This window comes from Copadichromis virginalis, linkage group LG6 (assembly GCF_057382275.1).
Source record: "Copadichromis virginalis isolate Kocher_CV1m ecotype Utaka linkage group LG6, C_Virginalis_male_GT1.1, whole genome shotgun sequence".
Lineage (NCBI taxonomy): Eukaryota > Metazoa > Chordata > Actinopteri > Cichliformes > Cichlidae > Copadichromis > Copadichromis virginalis.
In genome coordinates, this window is record NC_140623.1 from 15,614,430 (window position 1) to 15,625,034 (window position 10,605).

Sequence of the window (10,605 nt, forward strand, 5' to 3'; positions counted from 1 at the left end):
AGATTTTTACTCACTGAAACTATGAAAAATATCTTTTAAATTCCATCCTCGTCAGGTTTGCTTCCACAACTCTTGTTTTTAGTCTAATTAAGCGTACGATGCCCCTTTTTAAACTGAAGTCTGGTATCCTATACTTGAGTCAAAAAAACATATCCAATAATAATTTCTTACATTAATTTAATATTTCTAAGAGTGAAACTCAAGAGAAATATAAATAGAAAATGTGAGGAATTGAGGACAGGGGGTCGGGGTGCGGTGGGCTTGGTGGCATGAGGAGCTCAGATGATCGTGTCCCAACAGGTTTATTTTGTTCATAGTGAAAGGTAAGGAATCTCAGAAACACTATGCATAGTTAATTGTAATAATAATATTTATTTTTTTCCATCGCTGTTTTTTATGTGAACTCACGTGATTACGTGATTGAGGGAAATGGAGATCATTTTTAGATTCAGCACCCTAAAAACCATAAAATTTACCAAAAACATCCCATGCAGCTAAAAAAAAACTTTTTTTCAGACCAAGTCTGTATAGTCAGTCAGGACACACGTTTACAGCTCACCTGTGACCAGTGAATGAATAACTGTTCCATTCTCTCCTGCGTCCAAGTCTTTGGCAAACATGTTCGTGACCAAGGATCCTGACTGTAGACCAGCCCATATCTGAAGTGAACACGTAGAGCGCATAACTACATCTGACAACATAACAACACATACACTAAAGATATAGTGTAGAATTTGCACAACTGTATCTAATCTTAGACACTAAGTCATATTTATCTCGAGTTCATTTTTTCATGGCACATATATACGTTTATGTTCACAGTAAATTAGTGCTTGAAGTAATTTATGATATTTTGATATTTGCTCTCCTTAAACTTGCTTTTTAATGTGTGCTGATGTTGTGTAGTGATCATACATGGTCCTTATTAGCATATACACATGCTACAGTATTACTTAGATAAATTATCCCACTTAGATCATTTTTGCCTGGTACTAGGTCTTTGAGAGACAACACGATGACACCAAAATCTATAATATATCAATTTGTGTAGCATGTATTGATACATGTGGGGGATGTTGTGACGGTGTAATAATTTCTAATATTAAATAATGCTGGTATATGGGGAATATTGTCATGTTTTTTTGTATTAACTCGTCGACCTGTACTTAGTTTTCACGTAGTTTTTCTTTTCCATGTCTTTAACTGCCTGCTTCATGAGCTGCTCTGTGTCTGTCTTCACTATTTCTGTGTCTTCTTCTTATTTCTGTTTTTTCTTAGTGTAAAGGACTTTTTCCTGCCCTTGTGCTTGTCATTTTGGTTAGGTATTAATCAAAACAACATTAAAGTACCTTTACAGACTAACAATTTGTTTTTTGCCTAGATGTGAACTTCCTGAGTTTTACCGCTAAAGTGACAAATGCATTTCCTGATGCATCAAAAGGCAACAACAGCTAAATGTTATTGAGAAGCATGTGCAGTTTGGAGCGCAGATGTAACTGTAATTTATCAAGACTGCTTTTGATTGCATCAGTAGTTGCATCACGTTGTGATGAAGACGCATCGTTCTTACCAGCACATTCAGCTCTTTACTGGCTGGCAGGTAAGTGAACTGCGGTGCGTTGTCATTGATGTCGGCGATCAGGATGTGAACGATGGCGGTGGCATTGAGACGAGGGTGACCCTGATCTGTCACCATCACCTTCAGACTGTGCTGGCTGTACTGTTCCCGGTCCAGTGCCACCCAGTTGATGATTTCACCTGGCAGAAAATGGAGAAAGGTTAATGTCACATAGGTGACCATGGAGCACAAGGTAACTTTAAGGTGGTGTTACTTGATGTGTTTGTACCTGTTTTAGCATTGATTCGGAAGAATTTCCCATCTGAGAGCAGGAGATAGGACAACTGGCTGTTTTTCCCAGAATCCTTATCCACGGCCTTGACGGTTCCCACCAGACCTTGTGGCGACGACCCCTCCAACACAGTGAAGTAGTAAACGTCCCTGCTGAACACCGGGGCGTTGTCATTGATATCCAGCACCAGCACCGTCACTGTGGCCATAGCCGTGGTATTTGACAGTGAAGCCTCCGTAGCCAACACTCGAAAATGATACTTGGACTCTGTCTCATAGTCCAGGTTGGCTGAGAGATACAACCATCCCGTCTTTGGGTGAATCCGAAACGGAACCAGAGGGAAGCCAGGTTCTCCTTCCAAAGAGTAGATGATGCCGGAGTTTGAAATGTGGGCTCCACGGGTTCGGTGAGCCCTCGCTTGGATGACCCGAGCATCTTTCCTGTAGCCCTCCCCAATCTCCACGTGATAGATCAAGGTCTCAAATGCCAGGCTGTCTTCGGCAGTCGTTTGGTCTACGTTTACTGAGAGGGTCAGGGTGGAGCTCAGGGAAGGTTCTCCTTCATCTTTGGCCACAATCTCCAGCTTGTATCCCTGCTGATGATCCATCTCTAAACTCTCATTTAGCGTAACCGTCCCGAGATTGTGATCAATAACAAACACGCCATTTTCCCTGCTCTTCAGGTAATACTGCACCCGACCATTGGCACCGCTGTCATAGTCATGCGCGTGAGCGATGAACAACACGGTTCCCGGTCGAGTGTTTTGTGACACCGTGATGGTGTCACTATGTTTGGGGAAAATGGGGGCGTTGTCATTAACGTCAGCTACAGTGATGTTGACTTGGGTGGTGCTGTAAACGGGAGAGGCGTCGGTGTAGGACTGAAGAACCAGAAGAGCGTACGACTGAGACTCGTGATCCAGGGGCTTGAGGTTAGTGATCAGACCCAACTTTGGATGAACGGAGAACAAACTCTGAGGGTCTCCAGAAGAGATTCGATAAGATACAGATTCCATGGAGTCTGTAGAAAAAACAAAAATAACCACTTTCTTCCCTTTGAAATAGTCATAAAAATTTAAAGGGCTTACATAAATTAGACATTTAAAGACATTGTTCTAGATGTCTTGGGATTTAATCAGATGTAACTTTGAATGCACACACACACGCTAATACACTTTAAGTAATTAAAGCACAGGCCAGAAGATCCCATTAATCCCCTGCAAGTGTTTGTTGTGCTTCGACTGTAAACTAAAAACTCCTGAAACAAGCAGAGAGCTTAATGGTGCTTGACTCCTGTCAAACAGCCCCAATTCTGCTGTTTCTGCTTTAAGTCGAAGTGTTAATCTCTTAGGTGATTAGACAGCCTTGAATGACTGTCTAGTGCTGTTGGGGCGTTTAGCTGTTGAAGGCATTCGGTGGAAAAACAAGACTATGAGGAGATAATTATGAATCCCTTTACTCTTTGAAAACCATCTACGCAGAGGTTTTTTTAAGATACTGAGAATAAAATTATAAATGATATCCACTCTTCTATTACTTAAACTGTTGCCACCACAACCTGCTGTTATATTTAACAGAAAGCGCCCAATAAATAAGTTTAGAACAACAAGGAAGAAAACGAGCAGGTTGATCTGTAACAGGATTGTTTCTGATGTAGATGCAGTACACTGCACAGCTACTCTTTATTATCTGTCATGTGTTCGTGAGACTCAAAGGGATTAAAGATTAAACTTTAGCTTCTTCATGTCTGAAAGGAGATTTGAGCAACTTTTCTGTCGCAATCATCTGTTGGGATATTAATGCCTTTGTGTAACAGCCACCTATTCTGAATGTGTCTAAATCCAGTTATTATGTTTCAAGAGACCTATGAAGCACGATAATGTCAGTACCTACACTAATCCACCTCATATTAAACAGCTGTATAGGTTTAAAAAATATATATTTCAAGATACAGATGTTAGCTTTGCTTGTTTAGCTTATCTTACCATAAAGCTGATAAAGTTTACGAACCATCCGAACTGAATTTCTTTGAACTGGAGGCCAAAAAGAAACTCAGTGATTTTCAGAGTTCTGCTCACACAAACGTAACTCTCAGCAGCACGTGATTACAGCAGGACGCTGGAGCAGGACTAGCTTGAAGCTTTTACTATAGCTTTATTATGCAAGAACACTTTTACGCTTTGTTCCTTTTGTTTGCACTCGTGACAAAAGCATAAAGAAGAGAGAAACTTATAAAATGTTCAAAATGTTTTTCAGCTTTAAAACTGATGTTTTATTTTGAGGGACTGATTCAGATCCTTTACTGAGAGTTTGAAGCTCTCAGAGTATAATTGGACTGACAAATTACACTATATGAACAAAAGTATTGGGACACACCTCTCTGTTATTGAACTCAGCTGCTTCAGTCCCATTGGAGTATAAAATTTTAGCATCATGGTGCCAAAATGGCTCAATGAATTTGAGAATGTTACTTCAACAATGCAACAAGTAAGTTTGTGGGATTTCGTCCCTCCAAGTGATTCCCTGATCACCTATTAGTGGGGTTACAGCCAAGAAGTGGCAGAGCAGGTGAAGTTACAGGTGACCCCAGTGCTTTTTTCCCCCATATGGTGTATGTTGTGTCCTCTACAGTAACTCAACAAAATCTTAGTTGTTAAACTTCTCCCGTTGCTGTAGTGATGTTCAGCAGAGGTAGAGTCTGGGACCTTGTGATGACTCTCTCCCAGCTGCTCTAACATCAGTTTGGATAATAAAGAGCAGATAATACACGTCTAACCTGTTGGGTTGATGGCCTGCACCGTCCCCACAGGTGTCCCTGGTGGTGCGTCCTCAGGCACTGTGAAAGCGTAACGTGACCTCTGGAACACAGCTGGAGCCTGAGCACTGCGTAAAACATTGATCGTGACCTCTGCAGGTCTGACTGAGATCGAGCCTCCTCCGTCCTGTGCTGTTATCAAGAGCTTTACATTAGCTGTGCCCAGGTGGGTCAGAGTGGAGGTCAGGAGAAGCATTCCTACAGAAGAAAAATACGACATAAAGAAATTAATTTAAAATGTTTTTATTTTTCCCCAGTTCCTTTCTGCTTTTCAAATGTGTGAAATGAGATTCACAACACTTCACATTTATTATATTGACAGATGGGAAGGACAGGGCTTGTTTTTGTAACCAAAATGCATCTTATAAGTGCAAGAGAATCAATATATGTCTATATAAACAAATGCAGGCAGAAAAGTGTCAGATTAAAGTTTTCTTTTCCTATAATTTATCCATTTCATGGTGTTAAATTTTGGCTGAGCACGAATCTTATCTTACCCCTTAGCCACCTGGGGATCTAAGCCTTTTGGGGCTTTCTGCATCACCCCTGCTGAGCTGTGACATTGACAATCATTTCATGGGGACTTACACAAAGTAAGCAGTCGTTTATCCCTGAATAATGGAGCCTGCCAGTCACACGGTTTACTTAAAGACTACTGATTGGATCAATGTGACAAATCAAGCTTAAGAAGTCAAAATGCTATCCTTTACCAAGACTGAAACCTACACAAAGCTTTATTTATTTCAGTATTGGAAAAGCAACAGTTGGTTCACTGGAAATTGTGTCCACACACTTATGTTCAGACTACAACAGAAAGTGTTCTCACATCTTTACGGCCCTACCTGTTTGTTTATCCAGCGAAAACAAAGTGGACATGTCGCCAGGAAGGAGGTCGTAGGTAACCTGGCCAAACCTGCCAGAATCTCTGTCAGTGGCAATAACGCTGACGATCTCTGTGCCAGGCTGCGCGTGGCTGCTGATGCTCACGGTGTACTCCTCAGGGCTGAACACTGGAGCGTTGTCGTTCAAGTCCTCGATCTCAATGTGCACATAGGTTTGAGCACTCAAGCCTCCCTGAGGGAGAGAATTTTATTAGGACCCAGAAATTAGGGACGAATTGTTTAAATGAAATCCACTGTTATATATCTGCGTGTCACTCACTGGATCCTCAGCCTTGATCAGGATGTCGTGGACTGTCTGTCCCGTATCTCGATCAATATCCTGGGAGACGCACAGCTCTCCGGTGTGGGGGTTTATTTGGAAGAGCGGATGTGTGGCCTGTTTGTCGAAGCCATCAGACAGAGAGTAGAGCAGCGTCCCAAACTCAGGGCTGTCTGCATCTGTAGCGACGACCTAAAGAGAAGAGAAATGCAGGCATGAAAACAGGAGGTTCAAAAATGAAAACATCTTAAATCATTTCGTTAACACAAAAGACAAATTCAATTAAAACCAGTGCTGCAGAATAACTGGGAACAATTTAGTGTAAAACTTATATATTCATATCTAAGGTCATATGTGGGGAAAAAAAAAATTAAATAATTAATTTAAAACCTATCATCAGCCTATAATGTGCTATATGTGCTGCATATGGTGTAATTATGATCATCTAAGATGATTTTCTTCACAACTTTAACAGGTAACTGTTACCTTTCTGATAAAAATGGTGCCTTGATCCTTTATTTCAATAAGCACATGTTTAAAGGGGAAACCCTAAACAATTACACTGTAATGCTAAAAATAAAACAAAGGTAAAACATGTAATATGTTTAATAAAAATATAAAGAATTAAGAGAAACACTTTTGAAAAATGTCCACAGGTAGATTATTTGGTTTAGGTGAGCTTAGATTTTGTACCTGATACTGCTCGTTGAAAATGAAAATAATAACAAGGCCTTTATCAATAACTCAACAATATAACTGAACTTATATGATGATGATGAAGCGAGGAAGAACACCTCCTTAGTTAGTGATGATTGAATGATTACGACATTTGTGTTCATCGCTGCCCAGTTTTTAAGTGATCTGAGAACGAAAGAGTTCAGTATGAAATGACATGGACGTGATTAATAACTGACTAATTATTATTAATCAATAACTGCATTAACGAATATATTGTTCTTGAATCAAAGCACACACTAGACAGTCTTTGTGGTTCATGCAGTTTCACATGAATTCATTCATGCTTTGTGTTTCAATTCATGTCCCTCATCTTATGAAGCTTGTGTGCACATAACTGCAATATATATATATATATATATATATATATATATATAGTAAATTATGAAGTGCTCCTACTCAAATACTTTATGTAAAAATTAGCAGTTTTTGGTATGTTTAAGTGTTTATATATTAGAAGAAATATTCCTTGTAAAACAGCACTCCCATACTACAGTAACTGCCAGCTTTTAGATTAAGCTTTGTACTATGAATCATAATACGCGTCTTCCTTTGACAGTGAGAGTCAACATAATAAAAGCATAAAAAATCCCCACAATCAAAGGGCGAGGACCATCCCTGCAGTATAAAGATTATAGTAAAAACGCGCCTTATATCCTGTGCAGCTCCTTTCATGTCTGCCTGTGGCTGTGACTGCAGACATGTCTCACAGATAGAGCGCTCATTTTACAGTCATAAAGATGATATCACCTCCCAGTTTGTGAACTCTGATCAAAGGAAATTTAAAGACACGGGTCAAGGTCTGGACAGTCACGCAAACCCAGTCAGTTTTTTGAAGCTTGCTTCTTAGAATAAAGCATATGTGCTGCGTTTGCAAAATCATGCGACAGAGGGGGGTTCCTTATAGACGACTTCCCAGATATTCTGGTTACCTCTGCTCCTGCTAGTTCTCGCATTTATTTTGGATGACATCTTCAGTATTCTGAAGCGTCGTAGCTAAAGTTCGAATCGGGAACTAAACAACTAAAAGTCAGCCAGATGTTTAGAAATTTTCAGTCCTTATATATTCATCAAATCTCTTGTTTGCAGAAAATGTGCCCTTAAACAAATGTTCCTTTGTGTTGGGATGCACTTTGTGCCAGCCTGCTGGAGTGTGGTACCAGGCAGCACATCTGTCATACTAAAGCCACAGAGCTAAGCTGGAAAGGGTGCATGTTGAGCATCTTTAGGAGGAACACTGACGGCTTTGTGCAAACAGACTGAAGGCTACTTTTGTCTTATAAGACGTAAGACAGACACAGCAAAAGAGCACAAGATGCTGGATATTTACTGTGAATCTTTCAGAACCTACAAAGATATCTTTATTTTTGTTTCTGTGAATCCATGTTAGCTGATATTTTACTGAGATGAGTGCCAAGTCAAGTGAAACGCTCCCCTGGTCTGTGTGTGGATGTGTTCTTGTAAAAAAAAAAATAAATATGCATGTGATTTCATATGAGTGTCAGCTCCCCAAATTGTAAAAAAATATATATATTTGTTGCCTTGTTAATAAGCTTTTCTGATTCAGTGCCAATTATTATTATCATTATTATCATCTTGTGGATCCTTCTTGGACAGAAAATGTAATTAGAACCATTCAGAAACAATAATGTGTTGTTCTTTTAGATAAGTCACCAAAATGATGCTGAATATCCTCCAACATACTTGTAAAAAGCAGCTTCCAACATCGCTCTGCTCTAGTATGGACACATTGTACAGCTGCTGCTCGAACACTGGCTCGTTGTCGTTGACGTCTTCCACGAGCACCGTGACTGTCGCTGTGGATGACAGAGCCGGTTCTCCTCCATCCGCTGCCACCACCAGGAACCATATCTCCATCTGCGTCTCTCTGTCCAGAGCTGCAGCTGTGGCGACCAGGCCTGACTCCGGGTCGATGTCGATCAGGCTGTCCTGGTTGGACTTCAGAATGGAGTATCGGACCTCTGAGTTTGCACCCTCATCTGCGTCTCGAGCCTGAAACTGGATGAGAGAACTCCCCTGAGGAGCATCTTCAGAAATACTTATGAGATACGCATCCTTCTCAAAGACTGGGTAACAGTCATTCATGTCCGACACCTTCAGGAGGAAAACCGTCTCACTGCTCAGGGGAGGGTTGCCAAAATCTGATGCCTGCACCTTCAGCTCATACAAATCCTTCTCCTCCCTGTCCAGCTCAGAGTTAACACACAGTGCATACAGAAAGTCATCTGTCTGCTTCAGGGTGAACTTCCCATCACCTCCCTCGAGTGTGACAGTGATTCTCTCCCCCTCGAGGTCGGGGTCCGACACTGAAATCCGGGCTACGTAGTCCCCGACTGCTGCTGATTCCGACACCACAGCATCTCCTGTGTCACTGAGAAACAGTACACTGATGGTGGGGCTGTTATCGTTGATGTTAAGCACTCTGACACCCACGAAAGTGCTGCTGTACTCAGGCTGAACCCCGTTGTCTCTCGCGCTGATGATCAACTCATGAAAAGCCTGAGTCTCAAAATCAAGCGGCTTGTTGAGATAGACCACCCCGGTGGTTTCATTGATGGAGAAAACCTCATTTGGGTCGCTCTGCCTCCTGTTGATCTCATATGTGAGTCTGCCATTGTCACCCAGGTCATAGTCAGTGGCCTGCACCTGACACACAGCAGACATGACTGGAGCATCCTCACGCACTGAGGTGTGATATTCAGTCTGGTTGAACACAGGCGGGTTGTCATTCTCATCCAGGACGTGGATGTTCACCTGAAGAGTCCCAGTCCTGGCTGGGATCCCCCCATCAAAGGCCTCGATTGTCAGCGTGTACAAGTCCTGCGCTTCTCTGTCTAGCTTATTGTTAAGAACTAGATCCAGGTTGAGGTGGTTCTCAGGTCCACTGCGATAATCCAGGTGGAATAAGTCACTCATCTCACTCTCTGTGATCCTGAATCCCTGAGTACCAAACTCGCCCTCATCCTGGTCTTTAGCACCTTCAATCTGAAACCGACTCCCCGGTGGGCTCAGTTCTGATATTTCCAGCTCAACCTGCTCGGAGGGGAACACGGGAGAATGGTCGTTCACATCTTTCACCTCTATTGTCACTTTTATCATCTCACCTGTGAGAGTGGCTGCCACAAATTCATACTTATCCCTGCTCTCTCTGTCCAGGACTACAGCTGTGGAGATGATGCCCGTGTCCGCGTCTATTTCCAAGTCTCTGAAAACATACGAGTCTCTGCTTTCTGAGATGAAAAACCCAGTGCTCGGCCTGCTTAGTCCCGCTCCCAGATCTCCAACGATAGTTCTGGCCGGAAGACCCTCTTTAACAGACAGCGTGAGGTTGAAGACCTGTCCCAGCGACTGTGCGCACAGCAGGGACAGGACGAGCGTCTGAAGGAGCGAAGCTGAGGCATCCTTGCACCCCATTCCTCCTTTACGCGTGGCTTTGAGCTCTCGGTTTGTTGAGGTCGATGCCCGCCAGCATATTCTCGAGTCGAAGTCCTCAGTTTTGTCCTCACGTTTGAGCGCACTTTTCCGAACCGAAACGGACGAACGCGTTTTTGCGCGCAGGGCGACTGCGAGCGGTCATTCTCCTTCACCGTACTTCAGTAGCTTGTTGCGTGAACCGTTGCCTAACCAGCCATGGCACAGTGCAAATCCCCCTTTGGCTCCTTCACATAACTCGACACCTCTGACTGGCACCAACTGTGCGCCGTGAACACTCCTCCTGGCAGGCGGCGCGTCCCACGCTGGTCGGCTCCATCTGTGGCCCTGATTGCTTAAGATTTAATTAGGCTGAGAGATTACCTTCAGTGCCTCTTGCTGACACGTGGCCTAGTATAGCTGACCTGTGGAAGAAGTCAGGTGGAAAGTGGAATAAATACGGATATCACACCAGTTGAGCCAAAACGGTGTCCTAAAAGGCCCCTTTGTGGTAATGTGGTTAGTATGAGCTTGAAGTGATTTAATAAAGTGCTCCCGTCTAAGCAAAGGAACATATAAGTGTTAGGGTGGCTCATTCTGCTGGTAAAAAGCA

At 42.6% G+C, this 10,605-nt stretch overlaps 1 protein-coding gene across 1 annotated transcript in view; it reads right to left on the bottom strand.

Moving 5' to 3' along the window:
• dchs2 (dachsous cadherin-related 2) overlaps positions 1 to 10,302 on the bottom strand; it is a 28,670-nt gene extending 18,368 nt beyond the window's left edge. Inside the window, exons 1-7 of the mRNA XM_085458905.1 lie at positions 8,265 to 10,302; positions 5,826 to 6,017; positions 5,507 to 5,738; positions 4,626 to 4,862; positions 1,848 to 2,870; positions 1,571 to 1,758; positions 560 to 659 (exon numbers count right to left, since the gene is read on the bottom strand). Of these exons, the coding sequence (XP_085315031.1) occupies positions 560 to 659; positions 1,571 to 1,758; positions 1,848 to 2,870; positions 4,626 to 4,862; positions 5,507 to 5,738; positions 5,826 to 6,017; positions 8,265 to 9,995 (3,703 nt within the window). The 5' untranslated portion in view covers positions 9,996 to 10,302. The remainder of the gene's footprint in view (positions 1 to 559; positions 660 to 1,570; positions 1,759 to 1,847; positions 2,871 to 4,625; positions 4,863 to 5,506; positions 5,739 to 5,825; positions 6,018 to 8,264) is intronic.
• Positions 10,303 to 10,605: the final 303 nt, after the last annotated feature.